The sequence below is a fragment of the Lynx canadensis genome, chromosome D3, assembly GCF_007474595.2.
Source record: "Lynx canadensis isolate LIC74 chromosome D3, mLynCan4.pri.v2, whole genome shotgun sequence".
Taxonomy (NCBI): domain Eukaryota; kingdom Metazoa; phylum Chordata; class Mammalia; order Carnivora; family Felidae; genus Lynx; species Lynx canadensis.
In genome coordinates, this window is record NC_044314.2 from 74,593,890 (window position 1) to 74,616,050 (window position 22,161).

General features: G+C 55.4%; 2 protein-coding genes across 2 annotated transcripts in view; both read left to right on the plus strand.

The window, feature by feature from the left end:
* SPECC1L (sperm antigen with calponin homology and coiled-coil domains 1 like) overlaps window positions 1-9,600 on the plus strand; it is a 141,086-nt gene extending 131,486 nt beyond the window's left edge. Inside the window, exons 14-16 of the mRNA XM_030292418.1 lie at window positions 4,261-4,377; window positions 5,205-5,264; window positions 6,959-9,600. Of these exons, the coding sequence (XP_030148278.1) occupies window positions 4,261-4,377; window positions 5,205-5,264; window positions 6,959-7,048 (267 nt within the window). The 3' untranslated portion in view covers window positions 7,049-9,600. The remainder of the gene's footprint in view (window positions 1-4,260; window positions 4,378-5,204; window positions 5,265-6,958) is intronic.
* Window positions 9,601-14,730: 5,130 nt separating this feature from the next.
* UPB1 (beta-ureidopropionase 1) overlaps window positions 14,731-22,161 on the plus strand; it is a 92,972-nt gene continuing 85,541 nt past the window's right edge. The window contains exon 1 of the mRNA XM_030292419.1: window positions 14,731-15,625. Within this exon, the coding sequence (XP_030148279.1) occupies window positions 15,075-15,625 (551 nt within the window). The 5' untranslated portion in view covers window positions 14,731-15,074. The remainder of the gene's footprint in view (window positions 15,626-22,161) is intronic.

A 22,161-nucleotide genomic window follows, 5' to 3' on the forward strand; every position in this document is an offset into this window, starting at 1 on the left:
GCCCCTGTGGTAACCTGTAAGGTGTAAATGGCCCTTCTGTCCAGGGAGAAGTGCACTTAGGTTTTACAGTCAAGGACTTCCCTTATGCACTGAAAATGCCACTTTTTGAAAATAGAAGGTCCATTCCTAGACATCCTTTGTGAAATAAACATGCCAAAAAGTATATCTGTGAAAGTCCTAAGGCTATTACAGATAACTTTGTGACGAGGTGGCTTCTTAAGCCTAAATTAATAGCCTCAAAATTAAGAGCTCCAGAGAGGAAGCCAGCAGAACTTTCCTGTCTTCCCATCTGGATTTTCTAGCACCCTTTTCAGCCTCAGAGAACCAGCTTCATTGTTTATAGACTTTTCCATGTTCAATCTGCATTATTTCACAGTAGATTGATATCCCAGCCCTGAACATCAAAAACGAACAAGCAGAAGGGCGCCTGGCTCAGTCAGTTAAGCATCTGACTTCAGCTCAGCTCATGATCTCAGTTTGTGAGTTTGAGCCCTGCGTCAGGCTCTGTGCTGACAACTCTGGAGCATGGAACCTGCTTTAGATGGTGTGTCTCCCTCTCTCTCTGCCCCTCCCCTGCTCATGCTCTCTGTCTCTCTCTCTCAAAAATAAATAAACGTTAAAAAAAAATTTGTTTTTAAATGAATAAGCAGTGAGATTGGGAGCAGAGGGTGCAGGCCCAGCACAGCCGTGGTGGCATGGGGTGATGGCAGCCTTGCCTGAGGCCTGCCTTCTCAGATTTTAGGCTTTTCTCCATTTCCTTTGAAGCACTGGCCTCATTTTCCCCCAGGGTCTCTCTGGAGCGGGTAGGAGATAGAAGGATGGGGACAGGGCATCTGAAGGTCTCACTTGGGTTTCCTGCATGTTGGCCTCAGTGTCCCTGCTGGGTACAGCGCCCAGCCTGGCTCGCCTTCAGCTGGCGGGGACAGTGACACCTGCCAGCCTGCCTGGGTTTGGACTTTGTTTTGATTTGGAAGTTTGGTAGTCAGGTACTTCAAAGTTAACTCCCCCTGCCCTGAAACTCAAGAAGCCATTGTTTCCTCATTGTTTAAATATCTTTGGCATGTTTTGTAAATGAAGTCGCTGCTCTGCCTGGAGGTTCCAGGTTTGAGGTTGGGTTTGTGTTGAGGAAGCTGGGGAAGGCTGGGGTTCCCACAGCTGGGGAGCTGGAGCGCAGCAGTTTCCTCTGGAGGTGCTGGGAAGCCAGGCACGTAGGCAGCTCTGCCAGACGCCTGACTTTCAGGAGCTGGAAGAGGGGGCTGTGGCGGCAGGAAGTAGAGATTTGTTTTCCTCCAGAAATGAATGTGACCTCTGGGGGCAAGGGTTGGGAGTCCTTAGCAGCCACATGTTGCTGTTGGCCTCCCACAGGCCTTGGACAGTCATTAAGAAGCTTCTCGCCCTGCTGTCCACACAGTGATACTCCGTGCCCTCGGGTCTTTGATCAGGGCACTTGTCATGAGATCTAGTCTGATTTCTGGAGTGTGGATGGGCTTTGGACAAGCCTGAGTTTGAATAACGACGTAGATCAGCTCTGGGACCTGGGCCTCCTTGCGCCCCAGCCTCCTTATCTAAAACTGCTCCCGGGTGATAGAATTAAACTGACACTCAATCCTCCCTGCTACCAGCCCAGCACCTTGGACAGGTCATTTCCCTTCCCTACTACCAGTTTCCTCCCAGATGGTGCTGGCGCCCCTTGGCTGGCTGCTTCCTGAGATTCATGTGAGATGAAAGCGGCACGTTTGCTGTGGCGGCTCAGCAGTAACTGTCAGACACCACTGGTTGCACGGCGCCCTTAAAGGAGGTGGTGACTGGTATTGTCCCCTGGAGGGGGGCGGGGAGGGGCTGTCGGGAACCGGACAGGCATGCTTATTTGGACTGTGTCTTCGTGGCCAGGAAGTGTGGGGACTGCAGCACCGAGGCAGGGAAGACCTGCCAGGCCCCAGTCACTGGGGGAGGGTTGGCGGGTGCACTCTTTGAGGCCAAGTCAGATGGCCCTGAAAGCTTACTGCGACCTTCCCTGTGACTCTTGGCAGGTTTGTATCCTTTTGTGCTTTAATCTGGTAATTTCTTTCACCACAGTTTATGAACAATGATTTCAGGCCAGATCAGCGTGACTGGCTGCCCCAAATAATCAGGTTACAGAGGGGAAATGACCTCTGGAATAATTGCCCACAGAGCTGCTGCCTTCTTGACGGCTTGTGTTTGAGTAGAAGCCCCCCCCCCCCGCCCCCAGAGAGCAGCATTCTGGGTGTCTGCATTCGAGGGCCAGAATTCACTTGGATGATGAAAGCTTATGAAAAGTTCAGCTCCGTGCTCTTCCACATTGCTTGCTGCTTTTGTAAGGAAACTGCCTGAGAGCTGCTGAGTCTGGACTAAGACTGTCTTCCCCGAAGGGCCAGTTGCCAGGCCTGGTCCTGTCCTCCCCACCTGCCCCTCATCCATTCCCCTACTTGGTGTGAGAACCTAACAGTCTGTAAACCAGGGTCAGGGATGGCAAAGTTTGTAAAACTCTGTACGTGTACACATGGTATTCATATTGTTGTGTGATCACTTGTCCCAGGAAGGAGTAGGAACCTGTACCCAGGAACGGGTGGTTTGCCTTCAATAATAAAATGTGGGCTTTCCCAGCCCCCCCAAGAACTAACCCTTGATGCAGTTGAAGTCTGCATGAAAGAACAGTGTGACCTTAAATAAGAGGTGTTTGGGAAGTGCTCTCTTTTTCAGTTTGTGGCATTTATATAAAGTATGTGAATTTCCAAAATTTAATTGTGGAGTTTTACTTTCAAAAGGATTCTTGGGGCGCCTGGGTGGCGCAGTTGGTTAAGCGTCCGACTTCAGCCAGGTCACGATCTCGCGGTCCGTGAGTTCGAGCCCCGCGTCGGGCTCTGGGCTGATGGCTCAGAGCCTGGAGCCTGTTTCCGATTCTGTGTCTCCCTCTCTCTCTGCCCCTCCCCCATTCATGCTCTGTCTCTCTCTGTCCCAAAAATAAATAAACGTTGAAAAAAAAAAAAATTTCAAAAGGATTCTTGGGGCGCCTGAGTGGCTCAGTCGGGTGAGTGTCCAAGTTCGGCTCAGGTCATGATCTCACAGCTCGTGGGTTCGAGCCCCGCATCGGGCTCTGTGCTGACAGCTCAGAGCCTGGAGCCTGCTTTGGATTCTGTGTCTTCCTCTCTGCCCCTAACCCACTGGTATTCTGTCTCTGTCTCTCTCAAAAATAAATAAACAAAAAAAAATTTTTTTTTTTTAAAAGGATTCTTATGGGGTGCCTGGGTAGCTCAGAACGTTAAGGGTCAGACTCTTGATTTAGCCCAGGTCATGATCTCACGGCTAAGTCCCAAGTCAGGCTCTGGGCTGAGTGTGGAGCCTGCTTAAGATTCATATTCTCTCTCTCTCTCTTTTTATCTCTCTCTCTCTCCTCCCCTCCCTCCCTCCTTCCCTCTCTCTCTCCCTCTCCCTCCCGCTCCTTCCCTCTCTCCCTCTCCCCCTCTCCTTGTCCCTCTGCCCCTCCCCTTGCCCCTCTGCCCCTCCCCCACTCGAGTGAGCATGCTCTTCTCTCTCTCCCTCTCTCAAAAAAAAAAAAAAAAAAAAGAATTTTCGCAAGTAAAGGTAAAGGCTACACATTAGCCAAATTGTGTTACCATATAGTCAACTATTCTGAATATGTTACTTTTATGGTTGCAAATAATTATACTATAAATATGGAATGAGAAAGTCGAGGTGATCTGGGAGAAGCGCTGTGGGGACGCACACAGCCCCAGCGTGAATCAGCTCCCAATGTCTCCTAATGCAAGATGGCAGCTGTTGATGTCTTCAGAACACAGGGGTTTTTATGTACTATAAATCTGTGCCTGAGCCCTAATAGGGGAGGTCAGGCTGAATCATAACTTCTCAGCGTAGAACTCTGCTCCCCAGGGCCCCACGATGCTGCAGAACTGCCAGAACAGCGCCCTGTGCCCACTGTTCTTCACGTGAAGAGGAGGTGGCTCAAACGTTTGCCACCAAGGTGGCAGCAGTCTGTAGGTGGTGGATAGGATGGAGTGGGGAATTGCTACAAGGCCAGTCACTGACACCTGCTGGTCTTGGGACATGGTCTTGGACATGGTCTTGGGACATGGCCCCTAGCACTCTGTGCTTTCTCCAGAAGCTCCCCCTGCCTGGCATTTGGAGGCCACGTGGCATCTGAGGCCTCCTTCTTCCTCCTCACCGTCCTCCTCAGAAGATCACAACGTGCGTTACTTACCTGTTTTTCTTCTTTTCCTTCAGAATATTGACATTACAAACTTCAGCAGCAGTTGGAATGACGGGCTGGCCTTCTGTGCTCTCCTGCATACGTACCTTCCGGCCCACATTCCATATCAAGAGCTGAACAGCCAAGATAAGGTAGGCCAGCTGTGGAATGGCCAGCTCCTGGAGTCCTTACCGCATAGGAGAGGTAGAGCCTTCCATTGGCAGGACCCAAGTCACATTGCTGGCTCACAGTGGCCTCATCCCAGCTCAGTTTTGTTCTGGGATTGAGTTATTTGTGCTGAGCCAGCCAGTCCCTGACCAACCTTTCTAGGACATTTGGTGGGTTCAGAATTCCCCAAGTGACAACATTCCCTGTGGGAGCTGTCAGCCTTCCTGGGTGATGATATTTAGAATTGAGGGTTTTACCAAGAACTGGCCACGGAGAACTGCTCAAGGCATGAGCAGTGTGGGCAGGGCTCTCACCACACCAGGCCAGCCTCCCACCAGCCCTGTGCAGTCCGGGTGTCCCACTCAGGGAGGTGCTTGGAGACAGGTTGGGGAGAACCCTCGTCCAGATGGGCACTAGGAGAGGTCCCAGGCCCGAGCCTTCCTCTGGTCCCCTCCTGCCCTCAGATAACCCTTGAAGATTTTCCCCTGGGGAGGAAGCTCATTTGACAGGTGTTTCTGATCAGCTTTTGGGGTCCAGGTCCAGGCAGCTCAGGGCTGATGTGTCAGAAGCATCCCTTTTCCACAGCGAGGAAAGAAGGGGCTTGTGGAGATTGCTCTACAGCTGGTCACCAGAGGAGTGGGTGGGCCCTGCGGAGGGGTGGTCGGGGTAGGTGGGGGCTTCAGGAGCTCCAGTGTAGGTTTGTTCTGGCACCAAGTGGAGGTGGCTGTCCATCTTCCCCGGCAGCACGGGTAGTACAGGTTGCCTTCCTCCTGGCCTCGCTTGTCCACTCCAGTCACAGTTTCTTTTACAGCGAAGGAACTTCACCCTGGCCTTTCAGGCAGCTGAGAGTGTCGGCATCAAATCCACACTGGTAAGTCACTGGCAGGCCCCTTCTTTTGTTGGGAAGAGCTTCCTTCTCATTAAGAGAGTTCCTGGGTAGCTACTGGGCGAGACGGGGGTCCACACAGGCCCTGGCCGGCCGAGTGAGCATCCTGCCAGAGGGGCCCCGGCAGGGGTTTCACCTCAGTCCTGTGGGCGCTTTGTGCGTCCTGAGGAAGCACCTGAGGTGGGTGGAGTCATCTTGACCACAGCCCCAGCGACTTTGACTTCCTTAGAGTCACCTTTTTCAGGTGAATCTCATGACAATAACATGTCATTGTCAGAGATGCATTCCTGTGGGTTTGTCTGCCTTTTGTCATGCTAGGGGGAGAGGAGGCGAGTGCAGTTTGAGGAAGACTTTAGAGGTGGAGCAGGTATGCCACGCTTCACAAGTGCTGTGGCAAATGCCATTCACAGTGTGAGAAATTAGTTGTAGAGAACCCACATTTCAGGGTCATTAGGCCTCTGCTCAGTGCCCACAGTAGCTCAAACCACACATGCTTCTGTCAGAGCTCTCACCTTGTCACCATGTCTGACTTTCTGAAGAAAATACTGCGTCCAGATGCAAAGCCAGTCCTTCCACACCTAGAGACACTTTCATTATATATATAAACTCTACTGAAGTGTTTGTCCAGGGCACCCAGCTTGAGATTTCCACAGAGTAAAGAGCCCTGTGGGACTGGGTCAGGGACTCAAGGGCACCCCATACCCTCATTTGTAACAGTTGGATGGTTTTGAAGAAGTGTTTACATTCATATTTACCCCACAGGAGTGTTCGTGTAAAGTCCCAGAAGTTGTATCTTCTGAATTGACAGAAGTATGTCCTCTATTCAGCTGTACAGAGAGAAAGAGAAATTACCATTATTGAAATGTTTCCCGTTAGCTGGGCATTTTATATCACATGTAAAGTACTAACATATAAAAAGCTGTCCGTTTCCCCACCCTAAAGAGCTTTTAGTCAAGATCTTACATTGAACAAACGTATTTTCTTTTTTCTATACCACCATTGGGTGGCCCGTTCCATTGTGCTGGCTGTGGCAACATGTTCTGTGTCCCTCACCCATGGTTCCACGGGTTCTGTTCTCTTGAGCATGGCTCCCCTGAAAAGTCATGGATGTTCTTCAGCAACAGTGAAACTCTTTTGGGGTCTTCTAGTCATATATCCAAGTCTTGGGTTTCATCAGCTGGCATCTCACAGATCACTGATATTCTGCAGGATACAGTTAGAGAACAGTGTCTTTGATGATTTCAGATGGTTGCCATGGTGAAGGACATTGGAAAGTTGAGTTCTGGGAGCCCTGGGCCCACAGAGACTCAGGACAGAGACTAGGGTGAGAAGGGCTCTCAGAAGCCACCATGTGGAGGGGTTTAAGAGAGGTAGGCAGATAGCAAGGCCCCAAAGAAGACAAAAAAAGCCAGCCTTGGAGGGCTGTGGCCGGGAGCAAGGGCACCCCGGTGTGGGACTCTGGGGTAGGGCTCGGGCACAGACAGGCAGCTCAGGGACCATGCTGACACTTCACAGGCACACTTGGTAGCGATGGAGCAGGCATCTTGGCCAGGCCTTTGGTGGGTATGATCAAGCTTAGCCCAGAGTTGAAGCCCCCGACCCCAACTGTGGGGGGAGCCTGTTGGGATGGGCCCAGAGGTGACCTGGGATTCTAAGCAGGTCTCTTCCTTCTCCGCCAGGACATTAATGAAATGGTCCGGACCGAGCGGCCTGATTGGCAAAGCGTGATGCTTTACGTGACAGCAATCTACAAGTACTTTGAAACCTGAGCACATCAGAAGGACTCTCCCCATTACCAAGTGACACCAACGCCATTAGCTATGCACCCCGTAAAGCTTTCAGCGACTCTCTGGGCTGCCCCGCAGCGTGTGAGCCTTCAGCCGGGGCCTCTGAGTTGGGAGAACTCAGGCGTCTGTGGCCCATGGCTCACACTGGGCTCCTCGCACATGACCTGTCGGGTCAGAGGTCGGCGTGGGCTCAATGCACATCACACACGCTGTTTGCTGCGGAGTGTTTTTTCTGAAGAGAATATTGAACTACATTAGTGCTGCGGGGTGTAAAAAACGACTCACGCACAGCTAAACTTGGGGAAGGGGGTGAAATGATGTGGGCAGCTCACAGGGGGTTAGTGAAAGCTTTAGCTGCAGCTCTTCTGGACTCCTTGCCAGCGCAGGTTCTGTCACCTGGGAGAACCGGGCAGGGAAGTCGGCACCTGGCAGAGATGGCTGGGTGAACAGGCCACGGCCCTGGACGTGGGCTCAGTTTCAAGGAGTGCATCCCATGGCAGTGGGATGGCCACCGCTTCCGGGTGACAGGGCTGTCCTGGCCCGTGTAATTTAAGTGTTTGCAGCTTGAGCTAACAAATGATTGCGACTCAAGTTCCTGGCTCAAAGGGTCTGCTGCTGCTGAATGGTTGGTTTTGCTGCTGGGTCCCCCTTGTCACGCCTCTGCCGACCTGTCCTTCAGCCTTGAAGGGGCTTGGAAACCCAGCTCTGGCATTAGGTTTCTGGACAAAAGAATTGGTCAAAAGGAGTTCTGGTTAAAAAATTTTTTTTTTCTTATGAGCAATATTGGGGGGGGGAAAGCTCCTGTTCTATTAGTACCAAAGTTAAATTTGTTTAGTGAACGTAGAGCTAAAACACAAAATCTGGACATTAGCCTGGTGAAAGCCAGAAATGAAGTCGGACATAGCAGGAGAAAAAGCTAAACAGCTGGAGGGAGCCCAGACAGTGTAATTTAAAGTCACTCTGAGTCACTCAGACGAAATCCTCCTAGGCAAGAATTTAAGGAAGTGCCTTAACTCTCCTTGCAAGGAGGGTCTTGGAGGCCACTGCATCCACAGCTACAGCAGATGTCTTCAGGGCTCGTGACATGCAGCCCAGCGATGGAGTTGGTCCCCTGCCACACCACCTTCCAAGTTCTGAGTGACAGGCAGCCGCACCAGCACCTCTTCTGTGCAACGGAACCAAAGCCTTATCATGAGGTGTCCTGGTGAGATGACTCTCAGACTGGGACTCAGCCCTTCTTGGGAACAGGGAGCCTGCATCTCATGTGTGCCTAACACAGTAGCTGTTGGTTTAAACAGTGTCAAGACCTGTTGCTTCTAGAACACAGCTGTGTTTGGCACCTGCAAAGCAGCATGGGGAAGAGTTGCCACCAGTGGAAGTAGGATCACTGCCCCAACCACAGGATGGGAAGAAGGTGCCCGGCCAACACATGGGCCGAGGGTTCTGCGTTCAAGTGTGGTGTTCCTGACTAGGACTTGACATGTCTGTAGCCTAGAGAAGAATGTGGTTATTGTGAAATGGGCTGTGTGTTGTGTGCATGTGGCCTGCTGGCCCACAGTCACGTGGCTGGTAAGTGCCCATCAGCCCTGCCCAGAGGTCCTAACCTGCTGCCCCAATGGAGGCTCTTTGTGAAATGCCTATTTTCAGCTAAGGAAGGAGAGGTCAGCAGAGTCCAGCCCCAGGGCACGCTGGAAGACCCTGGGAGATGGTACCTGTCTCAACCTTCCTGATGAGGTTCTATTCTGATTTCTGTTGCTCTGTTGACAGTTGCCCTGTGCTGTCACAGGAGGGACTGTTAGGTGAGAACGAATTGTTTTTCAGTGTCTTTCCACTTGGTCTTTCTGAGTTCCACTTTGGCTCTCATTCGCCCTCATGGAAGCCTGTGCTCCTGTCTGGAGCCAGTATGTCCGATTTGCGGCCATGTTTTTGTTTATTTATTGTGTTGGGGGTGCTTTTTTGTTCTGTGAAGGAAAAGATTTCCCTGGATCTGCAGTTCACACATCTGTCTCTTCCTAGCCAAGCAAGTCAGCCCTGGCAACTCATGCTGATAGGCATGGGGCTGTGCTCACAAGGCTGCCAGTGGGGTCAGTGACAGGGCAGAGGGTGGCCACGGGGAGTGCCGGGACCAGTCCCACCTGCTTAAAGGCCCATTTCTGTCTCTCTGACAAGAAGCTGTGCAGGGGTGTCTGGCCGGACTGCCCACATTTGCATGTGGGTCCACAGGTGAGAAGATTCTAGAAGCGTGATTTTTGCTTTTTCTAATAGGACTCTTTTTGTGATGTTGGCTTTATAGGATAATTCTAGATGGTCATACATACCTAAAAGTGCTACTGTGAGGTGCTTTTAGTCCAGTGGCACTTGACCTGAAGCCTCCAGGAAGTCATTTTGCCTCTTCTCCCTTCAAGCACAAGCTTTACTGCAAAAGGGCCAGTTACATTTCTGTATCCCTCAACCATGGGCTTCTGCTGATTGACAATACTTTTTTATTTTGTTCTATGAAATATTCTCGAATGTATTAAAATTGCTGAAAGACATCAGGCTTGGGCTTTTCTAGCTCGACATTTCCAGCTGCCCCTCTGACATGTGTGAACAGGACCCTTGAAGCCTCCTGGGACTGGCTTTTGGCAAGAGGAGGGCACCGGAGCCCAGGCTCTGTCCCCTTTATCTCCCCCTCCCCTTCAGCTCATAGGCCAGGAAACATTGTGGGGAAAGGACCTGAGGGACAGAGGGGGTGTGTGATAGGTCCCACCCTGGGCTGCTGTGCAGAGTCACCAGGCATGACCAAGTGCCCGGGCCTGAGACAAGAGTGGCCCTGGGACCACTGAGATTGTGTAACAGATACCAAGACCCCAGAAGCACAGTCCAAGTTGCCCTACAAGAACAGAAGCCCTGGCATTCCCAAGCTGTAGCCCAGACATGTGCTGTTCTGGGGAACAGAGTGGGGGGCAGGGTGCCTTGGCTTGGAGATTTTGTTATTGTTTTTTTTAGCAATGCATCTTCTTGAAGATAATTTTCAGAATATATAAAATTATAGAGAAACAAAAAATCGATAATTATACCACTCAGAGGCAACCAAACCAGTCAAGCCTTATTTTTCCTGTGTATCTTGTGTGGAATGATGATGAATCCACAGAGTGCAGCCCAGAACAACACCGGGTCCTATCACATTGCACATGTAACATGTCACATGCAGAGGGTCCCGTGGGGCTGCCTCCTGCCGGACACTCAGTGACCTAGGAGGCCCTTCCTGGGCCTGAGACCCCCCTCCCCAGGGTCAGCATCTGTCCAGTAACTGAACACACACCTGGGGAGCCCCAGAGCCCACGGTCTGAATTGAGGTATGTCCTGTGAGTGCTCAAGAGTCCCCTAAACGGTGCTGATAGCCATGAGTGTCCATTGCGGCCCAGCTTCCAGAGTGCAGCACCCAAGCCCTTGGGTTACAGGGCTGGGCGTGGGAAGGACTGAGCTAGGACTGGGTGTGTTTCCGGCTTCTCCCCACTCACCAGCTGTGGAGCCTGGAGTGAGCTTGTGTGTTTCGCTGTGGTTCTGCTGTGATCGGCAGGAGGGGTGATGCCACCCAGCACCCCTGGGCAAAGGGACAGCACAGGCTCCCTCAGCTGCTACCCCTTAGGTGTGGGGGCTGCCCTGCCTCAAACATCCCTCCTGCCTGTTACGCCTGCTGCCTCAGGAGCAGACTGAGGTGGACCATAGAGGAGTCCATTTGTAGCCCAACTTCCTAACCTGCTGGTGGCTCCCAGTGGGACCAGCCCGAGGCCTCTGCCTCCCTAGACTTAGCACTTGTTCTTCCTGCCCCTGGTTAGCTCTCTGGGGAGGGAATTGTTTCCACTTTGACTTAAGGGAAGTTTCTAGAACCTCTTTGGGGCGGGGTGGGGGGGGTGGTGGCTTTGATGGGTGGAAGCAGGAAAACACGTTTCTCTGGAAGGGGAGAGATACAGAAGCATTCTCACCCCTCCATCCACAGCCTCGCAGAGTGGGGTCCTCGGCCGTGGGTGGCCATGCTCTGGTGACACACAGTGGCCAGCTCTTTGGCCCTATTCTTGCTGGGCTGCACTTCTCCCACCCTTGGTTTGACCTGAGTTGGTTTGGGTTGTCCTTTAAATGGAGGATGGGGCAGATATAAGGGGTCTTGTGCTCTGTACCAGGTGGATAAGGGGTGGATTCTAGTCAGGGCCTGCTCCAGGCCATTGGGAAAGTACTAGATAGGAGCCCTGAGCCTACGGAGTCAGGACTTTGCTGGGCCACAGCTAGTGCATCTGTGTAGGAGGCAGGGTGGGGGTCTGGGAGGACAGGGCTCCACATTCCCTGGGCCTGGCTCGCACTGTGGGAGAGCAGGCTGAGTGTGGAGATAGAGCTGGGAGCTGGGGGGCTGTGAGGGTGGGTCAGAAGGGTGAGGGGTGGAGAGTGACTGGGCACAGCCTGCCATCTGCGCCACCTGATCTGAGCCAGACCCAGAGCAAGGAAAGGCCCCAGGAGTCGCTGGAGGATGTCTTCATTATGGAGTGAGTATGGGGTTCTTAGGAAGGGGTTGTAGTCCTAAGAGGAGGGCTGGGGAAGAGCACAGGACCATTGGGCAGGAAGCAGGTTGCACCAAGTGGGACTTGGGACACCTGGGTTCCCCCTCCACCCCCAGGTCTAGCACCAGCTTGTGACAGGCTGGGACTCTTCTCACTTCTGCAATGTGATGACCCCCAAAAAAAGGCCCCTCCTGGTCCCTCCTGTCACTCACACTGCTCTTTGTGAATTGGGGTAGGGAAGTGCCTGGCAGGGCATGGAGATAAGGGTGCAGGGAGTGTGGGGAGAGGGCAACTGGTTTGGTGGTCTGGCAGCTTCTGCGTGCCAGTGCCTGGGCTCCTGGCTTAGGGCCATTCTTAGGGTGGTGAGGGGCACGCTCTTGCATGCATGTGGTCCCTGTGCATCATGGAGCCCAGGACGAGGTCACACTCCTGTCTGGACCTCAGTTCCCACATTGACACGGATCTGCCCAGATCAGCTCAGAGGCACAGAGTTCCTAGTGGGATTGCTGACATACCCAGAAGCCAATGTGGGCTGGAACATCTTGCTGGGGACTGGGCTGGAGAATCGGAGCGCTGCCATGCCTACAGGTGGCTCAGGGAGCTTCCTCTGGTATGATTCTGTCTTCTTGGGGCCTTCTTTAAGCATAGAGTGGAACCCTGTGAGGTCCCCCACTTCCTCATTTCCAGAGCCCCAGGAAGTGTGCAGTGCCCCGCCCATTTGAAAGAGAAGTTGGTGAGTATCTCAGGGTGGCCTGGCTGGTTCGCAGGGACACTGGCCCCAGCACCCACTGGGTGCTTTGTCCTGGGTCTGGCATTTCTTTCCCCCTGATGTGGCCCAGCTGGCCTCAGAGCAAACGATCAGGGGCCAGAGGCCGCCCAGGTGCATCCTGGATAGGAACAAAGCTGGCGGGGGTGGGGTGGGAGTGGGCCATCTGAGACCAGAAATCTGGAGCAGGAGAGAGCCCAGCTGGCCCCACTGCCTGGCCTGAGGATCCTGGACTTGGACGGAAGGAAGGGTGGGCGCCCATAGCCTTCAAAGCCTGGCCTGGACCTGGGCAGGGCACCAAGGCCCAGAGATAGAAGACGGGGCCTGCCAAGGGCATCCCCATGCCTGAGGAGCAGCAGGCCTGTGCCCTGCCCTCAGAACTCCCTTGGGCATGCACAGGGGCCTCCCCTATGGCCATGACACCTGAGTGTGACTTCCAGGCTGAGGAGGGCACAGCACTGGCCAGAGCACAAGGCCAACACTGTGGTGGTGCCAGGAGCCCAAGCCCCTGGTGTTAGAAGTCCTGGAGGAGATGTGGGTCAACCATAAGCATGTCCGCTCAGTGGGGAGATGAGGTTTGTGAACAGCCCTCCCACATGCCTGCTTCCTGTCACTACTGAACTGGAGGCTCCTGGGTGTATTCTGTCTAGGTGATGGCTTCACTGGAGACCTGGACAGAGGCACATGACAGATGACACAGAACCATAGGAGCGGCTCCCTCTGCCTCTAACAGGCTGGGTGGGGAAGGACTGCTGGAGGGCAAGGCTGGGGACCTGGTGATGCTCCCGTGATGGGCAGGCCCCAGGGGCCGCAGGGAGCTGGCTCTGTGGCGGAACCAAGCCCTTCCTAATCACCTCTGGCTTAGAGGCACAGCTACCCCAGGCATGGGGCACCCATGCTGAGGAGTTGGGGGCTGCCCACTGGGCCCTGGGGGTGAACTCTGAGGGCTTTGGCATTCTGGCCCTAAGGACCAGCTGCAGAAATGAAGCCTTCAGTCCTGGGCATGGGGCCCGTCTGGTGTGGAGACAGGTGTGTGCACCGCCAGGTCACACATGGGGAGGTCAGGGTGGAAAGAGTGCTGGGCCCCAGAATAGAAATGGCAGGGGAGAGATTCATGTGGGCCCATACTGGGGGCTAGAGGGGCGATAGTGACCCCTGGGGTTGGCTGAGTGTTGGTCTCTGCCTCGTGAACCCCCATAGTCCCTTCTAGACCCAAAGGTGTCTCCCTGCAAGCTGTTCCTTGCAGGGTATGTTGTGTGAGGACTTGAATGAATATGGGTCCAACAAGTGTGGGCAGGAGGGTTTTGTCTGCACCATAGGAGTAATTTATCCCATGAGATGGCACAGAAGCAAGGGTGGGAAGCCAGGGGCATGGGGGAGGATCCCCTGGCCAGGCAGCACCCCCAGCTGGTACATCATAGTCTGACTCTGGCTCAAGAGGTGGCAGGGCAGAAACAAAACTCCCATTTTATAGGTGAGGCTATGGGAAGAAACTCAAGACTTGAGGGAAAGCCACAGCACCAGTGTTGCCCCAGCGGTAGGGTCCCTGCCTGGTGGGGAGCACCTCCCTTCCGTCCCCCATTACCCCTCACAGGAGGTAAGTGGGAAGAGGGCTGGGGCCACAAACTCCTAAACTGGGGAGCGGGGGGCAAGTAGGAGACAGGGCAAGGCTGGAGGTTGGAAAGGCATCCAGGAACTATTCCCAATTTGAAAAGTCTTCTGCATCTCACCATGAGGTCCTGGGTTTCCTGGAGTTGTGTTGGGGTCTTGACCGCTCCCAGTCCGCCCTCCTCTGCCCCACCCCCCCCCCACGTCCTATCCTAATACTGGTATTAGGGGAAACTGGAACCTGAGGGGCTGAGCTGGCTGAATGGAGACAAGAGCCCAGACTTGGGAAAGAGCTGGAAGAGGCTGTCAGGCATTGGAGGCTGAATCCAGGCAAGTGATGGGCCTCAGGTTCTAGTTCCTCAGCTGTACCTGGGCTCCGACCTCCTGTCCTCTCCTGTGGGAGACCTCATGCTCCTGCCAGGGCCTCAGCTCGAGGGTCCAGTCTGGCCCTGTGCAAGCCCCTCTCCTGGGCTTTTCCCTGTGACTGTGCTGGCCCCAGGAGGTTCAAGAATGCAATCCCACAAGCCCTTGGCCACCAATGTCCTGGTCTCTGTGGCCATCTGATGCAGTTCATCCTGCGGTGCACAGAATTGGGATTACTCTGTCCTGATACAAGGGTAGAAGGCGGGTCTCCTCGTATGGCTGGGTTAGGGCCGTTGTGAGGTCATTCCCAATTTGAAGTATCTAAAACATGGGGTTGGGGATGAGGGGAGGATGGACTCCAGCCCAAGGGGTTGAGATTCCAGGCTAGTGTATGGCACAGAAAGTGACTCCCCATCACTTTGCTCAGAGAAGTGGAAGTGGGGGGACAGGTCCCAACTGGGCCCCAGAGGCTATAAGAACAGGAGGGGCCCTGGCCCCAGAGTCTGTGCTGGGACAGTCAGATGGGTCACTGGATATTGGGGCCAGCTTTCTAGAGGCATCCTTTGAGCTGAGGTACCGCGTCCCCCACCCCCCAGCTTGGGGCAGGACTCAGGAAAGGAGGGCAAAGCTGGAGACCAGGCAGAACCTCATCGCTGAAAGCCTTGAATGCCAAGGGAAGGAGACTGGGCTTTATCAGGAACAGTGCAGCCGTGGAAAGACTTGAGGAGGATCTGGCATGGGCACTTCCTGGGTCACAGTTAGACACTGGGGAGGGATGACACAGGCAGGCACTGACCAGCTCAGCTTCAATGATAAGGGACAGTACAGCTCTGGGAAGACTAGAACGGCAGGGGCAGCCCTGAAGTCTTCTTGGAGGAAAGGGAATACAGGCCAGGGGCCCGGCGGGCTTCACGGGGCGGGAAGAAGGACTGGGGCCAGACGCTCGTGGTGGAAGGAAAGGAGGGGGTGTGGCTCTGGAGGAGGCCCGACGGACTCGAGCCGGGAAGAGCGCGCTGAGGGCCGTGGACGAGGATGCGGTACGGTCCAGCCGGTTGCGGCCTCGTCCTACCACGGGCATCGGCCGGGCTCTCAGGCCGGCTCCTCCGATCCCCGATCCCCGATCCCCGGGCCCACTCCGGGCCTCGGTTTCCCCGCGCGGCGGGGCGGGGCGGGGACAGCGCGGGTCTCGAAGCCGCCTGCAGGGGGCGCCGGTGAGCGGCGCGACAGGAGCCCGAGCCCGAGCCCGAGACGCCGCGGAGACAGCGGGAGCCGGCGCGCGAGCTGCAGGTCAGGAGGGGTCTCCGGTCTGGGGTCCCGAGGTCCCGGGCGGGCGGCCTAGCGGCAGGGGACCGTCGGAGGCTGCGGGGTTGGGAGGGACGGGTGGCTCGGGACCCCTCCCCTCAGGGCACCCCGCCGCTCCTACCCTCTCTTCCCGCCGCCCCGAGAGCGAGTTCACAGAGCTGGGGTCCGATCCCTGCCCCGAGGCGGGGGCTGAAATGGCGGGTGCAAGGGCGGCTCAGGCGCGGACGCACGTCCGAAACTCGGTCGAAGAGCGGTGTGCGACCCAATGGGCCGCCCCAAACTGGACCGGAAGGTGCGCACGGGTGGGCGGGGAGGGGAGGGGGCCCGAGAGTGAGGCGGCCCCGGCGGCGGGGCGTGTTGGGCAGGCGTCTGGACCCGCAGGTGACGTGCGGAGGACGTCCGTCGGTCCGTCCAGGCGCCGTTGGCCGGCCCCAGGGCACTCAGCGAACCTTTCCGATGCGGCCGGCTAGGGTGGGCTGGGGGCGCCGAGGTGCGGCCTGAAGGAGGGCGGGTTGGACCCCCGGGGGTGAGAGAGGGCTTCCGCAGGTGGAGAAGCCCGGGGCGCGGACGGCATTCCGGGGAAGGAACGGCGAGGGCAGACGCTCCGCATCCCTAACGCCTGGGGCGCGGCGAGGAGTCTGGAACGCCGGGGCGAGGCAGGCGCGTTCCGGGGACAGTGGTGGCGGGACCCGGACTTAGGGAACCCAGGGGAGGCCGGGGGACGGGCAGGGTGGGTACACGGCTCGGACTGGTCCAGGCCGTCCGCCGGGCTGCTTTGAGCGGAGGTAGGAATGGCGGGAATGGTGGCGGCCCTCGAGGGACTTGGCGCAGGACGGTCCAAAGGATAAACGAGGGGGCCGAGGCCCCGCGGCACAGAGATCTCTGCGTTCTGGCACTGCCAGGCCGCTTTAGATTTTAATTTTTCATACTGTAAAATGGGAAGAAGGTGGAGCCCTAGGGATCTGTTGGGGTTTGAGAAAGAGAAGCTGGGGGGCAGGTCTCCCCATCCCCCATTCCCTAGGACTGGAGTTGTGGCTGGCCCCTGGGAAAGGAGTAGGCTGTCCCTTTGGCCAGCTGTCCCTCGCCATCGTAGGGAGCACCCAGGCCCGTTTCCACCCAAAGGGACTGTGCTTGCCTCCGGCCCAGAGCTCAGGCTGCCCTCTTTGGTCTCTGCTGTCCAGCTGCCTGGACTGCCAGCTTCTGCACCCTCCAGAAGACTCCATGTTGCCTCCATTCCCCAACATGGTTGCTCCTGGTTGTCCCCCCCGGTGGGGAGGGGGGGGGAGGGACCATGATGGGGAGCTGGGGAGCTCTCTGGAGCGCAGTGGGCCGGGGAGGATGTTGTGGGGTCAGGAGCTCCCTCCTTAGTCCTGCTGTAGCTAATCCTGGAGGCCTTGAGTGGGCTGGGAAGGCTCTGCCCTGTGGGCCAGCTCCCCATTTCGGGTCTCAGCCGGTCTATGACAGGAGCTCCTCACTGTGGCTTGTCCACAGGTAGTGGTGTCAACACCTCCTTGCTCTGTCCTTGTCCTTTAGAGTCCTCATGGTTCTCCCAGGTTCCAGTGTCCCTCTGGCCACTGCCCCTCCATCCCAATCCCCTCAGTGCAGATCAGGTTCTGGGCTAAGCCAGCTTCCCTGTTCATAACCTCAGAGAAGCTGAGGATGGCCCAGATATGGCTGGGAGGAGAGAGGCTTTGGTCCAGGCCAGTCCTGGCCAACCTTTGGGGGCTTACATGTTGCCCTCCCTCATGTTGGTCTGTGAAGTGTAGGCCCCCAACCACACTGTGGTCTTGCCCCCCAGGAGCCCACGGCCCAAGAGAGGCTGGCTTCAAGGGTACCCAATGGACCACAGATTTCGATGCCCAAACCTGGGTTCTGCTCTTGCCTCTTTGGTGCACTTGCTGGGCAGCCTTGGGCAAGTCACTGCCCCCTTAGAATCTGTCTTATTTGTAAAACAAGCATGATGGAATGAACAATGCTTGGTGTACAGGGTTGTGGAGAGTAAATGAGAGATGAGCATGAGAGAGAGGCAAGGCAGACCAGAGGACAGGTTGGGGTCTATGCTTTAGTTAGGGAACAGAGGGAGGCTATTGGCCTTGAGGTGGGGTGGGGGGGCACCACAGGGGATCACTGTTGACAGAGGGACATGTGGATTGGAGTTGGCTTGGAGGCAAGCACTTGGTTTCAGGGCATCACACCCTGCAAACAAGCATCTAACTGCATTCCTGAGCTACCTTACCCCAGTGAGCTGGAATAGCCATCCCAACCTTCTTGTGGCGTTTGTCTCGTCTGCTGCAACTCAAGCTGGGCACTGAAAGCTGTGCACACGGGAAGCTAAGGGGAGGATGACCAGAGGGATGGCTAGGGCATGAAGTATATGCTGAGAAGGAGTTTGGGGGTGTGTGTCAGGGGCTACTGAGGAGATTGTCAGGTGCTGAGCAGGCAAAAGGAATGAGTCTGAACCCCCAGGGAAGGAGCCTGGGCCCAGGGAAGCATTGGCAGTCACAGAAGGGAGGGGTTACCTCATGGTCTGGAGGTTGGAGGGAGTAGTTGGGTTGTGGTGCCTGAGGGCAGTATCCTGGAGGTCTGGGCTGGGGTCAGATGGGGAAGGGAAGTGGGGGATGGATAGGAGCTTGGAGCTGGGATGCAGACAGCACTCCCCGCCCCCCACCCCTATCCCCCGCCACTCCCCAAGAGACTGCTCATCTTCTGGCCAAGGCCTGGGAGCTCTAGGTGGTAGGGAGGGGCCATTTAGTGGCAAAGGTCCCCCAGCCCCCGCCTATAGAATCATGAAAAGGACCCCTGTATTGTGGAGTCCATGGGATCCTTCTGGGGATGGGAAGGTCTGCGTGGAGGGGAAGACCAGCTGCCTCTCACTCCAGCCGGGGGCAGATGGGAGCTGGGTGCTCCAGCTTTCCAGGACTCCCTCAGGCCCTGAGCCTCACAGAGGCTGTTGTCTTTGCCTGGACTCTCTTCCCTCCCTGCTCCCTCACTTCCCTGTCCTCCAAGTCCAGCCCAATCGGCCCCTCCTCTGGGAAACCATCCACAGTGCTTTGGGCCCTCTTCTGCAGGACAGTCCTGTTTCAGAAGTTGCTGGGCAGGGGCTGGTGCCGCTCCCACTTCTGCTGCTGCTACACCCACCAGCCCAGCTATCACTTGGGAGGAAAGGCTGCCTTAATGCACCAGGGAGAGGCAGGCAGCACCACTCTGGTGCCTCTCCTAGTATCTGGGCTGGTGGTCTCTGTCTGCCCATCCATCACAGGGGCATTCACCTCTGGCTCCTCGGTGGACTTTGCAAATTGTGGGGGTGGGGGGCGCCTCATGGAACGAGGAGCAGTGGCAGAGCCGTGTGGCATCTGGGCCAGCCCACAGGCCATGCTGCAGTTGGTTTACCCTCTCCCTTCAGCCTCCAGGGCTGCATCATCATGCCTTCATCCCAGGGACCCCAGAAGTGGGTCTGCCTCCCTCCCATCCTCCACTTTCTGGGCAGCTCCTGCCCTCCAACAGGCCAGCCTTCTCCCAGGGCCCCACCCCAGGCCCACTAGGGCCATCTAGGAACCTCCCCGCCTCCCCTCACCCCCACCCCACATCTCTTTCTGGCATCATAGTGCCTGTCATCCTACCATTAGAGGGTTCTTTTCAGGGAGGTGTGGGTGCTATGCACTTCCCAGGGTGCTGTCTCATAGGAGCATCGGTACAGAAGGGAAGACTTTGCTCAGGATCTCAAGGAATGTGGGATGGAGCAGGAGTGGGATCCCACCTGAGCTCCTTCCACCACAGAGTGGGCACCCAGCACCTTGTGTGTGGGGTGACCTCTTGGAGGGAGGCCATCAGATGCAGCAGCCAGTGAGAGGGTGAATGGCCACCTCAGGCTGGGAAGATGCAGTCTCTCCAGTACCTGGCCTGGACATTCGGGGATGGCAGACGAACTCTGGGCCCCCTGTGGGGAGAAAGGAGCTGTGGCAAGGCCCTGTGGCCCCAGGGGCTGGTGCTGTGGAGGCTGCTCTAGGGGGACTAGACTCAGTGCAGGGAACTGGCTCTCCACCCGGCTGGTTCCTGCACACATCCTGCCCTCCCAGAGCTGAGAACAGCAGCCACATGGAGGGCCTGTGGGAGAGGGGGTACCACTGGATGCCTGCCTGATACTTTGGGCCGAGCCTGCATCATGTTCCTGAAGTTATCCTGCAGGGAGGGAAGTGGGGAGGCAAGAGGCACCGGTGCTCCACGGCTTTCCTCCAGGCAGCACCGGAAGACACTGGTCCCACTCCAGTTGATGGGGCTTGGTAGGTCCCAGGGCCCTGGGGTTCTGGGAGGCTTGTGCCCAGGCTTGGGCCACTCCGAACACCAGTCATGACAGAGCTAGCAGAGGGCGTGTGGTTGGCAGCAGGAGCTAAGCTGCCTGTCTAGCTATTTCTTCTTTCCTTGTTGCTCTCTGCACGCTCACTGAGCTCCCATTAGACAGATGTCCATACTTCTTTCTCAGTTTACCTTCTGTGTCTCTCAACAGTATCTCCTGCTGGGCTTCGTGTCTTTGTGAAGTTCCTGTGATAATACCTCAGGGCTGATCATTCCTCAGATCCCCAGTTGTCTCTTCAATTGTGTACATGCTTGAAGTGCATCGTGTTGATGGTGTTCTCTTTCTCATTCCCTTGAGTTTTCATTTTGGGGACCTTATATTCTTTCTTGCTCATATTCATTCACCTGTTCTTGTTTCGCTTTTGCCAGTCAAGCCATAAGTTCTCCTTCTTGTTTATGGGTGCTATTCCTTTTTTCATCTCTTTGAAGACCCTAAATGTCTTTGAAAAACATTATTAGATTATGACCTTCATCTCTTCCAGAATGAATGAAACTCCATATTCAGGGTGCTGCTGCTTTATCTTTCTTAGCTTGAGCTTTTCTCCTGTGCTTTGAAATTGTGGCTTACAGGGTCATCTTAAGTGGGAATGGAGGCCCTGGAGACAGGGAGTGACCTGCACACTAAGGCAGCAGCTGGCTCTCAGCACACTCTCCTGGGACAGTTCCTCCTTCCAGGTTCCCTGCTGTAGGCTCAGGACCTTGCTAAGGCCAGGCTCAGTAGCACGTGGCACAGAGCTCCCTGTGATCCAGCAGTTGGGATGCTGCATGGCACAGGGTAGGCATTTGTATAACATTTGCTATGAGGAAGTAGTGGAAGAGACACAGGTTAGGATTCTGGAGCCCAGGAATGGGCCAAGCATGGTTATGCCAGGTCTGAGTCCCTACACTTGGCTTAGTTTATTGCCCTTAGCAGCACCCAGGAGCAGAGATGCAGGGTCCTGCCTGGAAGGCAGGCTCTGGGGTGTACAGCCACCATCTGGGCATGTGTACAGAAAGCCTCACTAGTCTGACTTACAAGGAGCCAGAAGTGGGCCAGGAAATATGTGGGTTTTGATTAAATGGAGTTTTAATTAAAATGGCCAGGTTGGTGGGGATAAGAAGGAAGGCCAGAAGAAGCAGCAGTTTTGAGTCTGACTCCTGGGAATCCTGGGAGCTGTCCTTTCAAGGCTTATCATGCACATTCCCCAACATGTGTCTCTAGTTTATATGGGACAGCTTCTGCCCTCTGCCCTGTCCCCAAAGAAGGATAATCACAGGGAAATATTACATTATTAACATTTAATTTCCCCTCCTGGCTAGCAACAGATGACTCAAGAATTAATTAGAGTCAGCAGAGAGGGATAGGAAATTGTCAGATCCTGGCTCCGCCCCTGGCCCCCTCCCCTTGGGCCTCCAACCTTCCTGTCACTCTAGGAGGCCTCAGAAGGGAGGGAAGCAGAGAGGGGCCAGCAGGCCCCAAGAAATCTTCCTGCTTCTGTGTTTATTATGGGCATTTCCCTCCGCTCTATTTCACCCTTTTATGCTCTTGGTATCTGTAAGACTGGGAGAGGTTGTTAATCTCTTTGGGACTTAGCTTCCTCATCTGTAAAATGGGGCTCATGGGGCCAGTGAGAACACAGATGACCGCAATGTCCCTGTGCCCTCACATCATGAGCTCCCAAGCAGGCTGCACAAGCTAAGAAGGTCTGCGTAGAGTCTCGGCATCCAGGGAGAGCGCAGGGTGTGGTGGCTTAGTGGCGGCTGGAACCTAGTGGCATAGGGCCTCTCAAGTTGTGTTAATTGCCATTTCCTGTCAGTGATACATACGTTAGTAGCTTGAAATTGGCCATATGGGGAGCATTTACACCATGAACGTCTGGCAAAGGCCACAAGTTAGGATGCCCCCACCTCCCAGACTGATTTGCCCACCTATGGCTGGGAAGCTCCCAACCTTCCCACAAAATAGCTCCAGTAGGAGGCTGTGCAGCCTTCTCCCTGCCTTGTCTGCCCCCTGGTGCCTTGAGCTCCACTGATGAGGGCAGTGAGAGTTGAGAGCAGCAGCTAAGCTGCTTGGGGCCAGCACTCTGGTTTGACAGATGCCCAGGTTTCCTGTGGGGCCAGGCCAGTCTCACCCCAGGATGTGCTGGCAGCAGCTAGAAGAGCCTGCAGAAATGCTGTAGGAAGGGCAG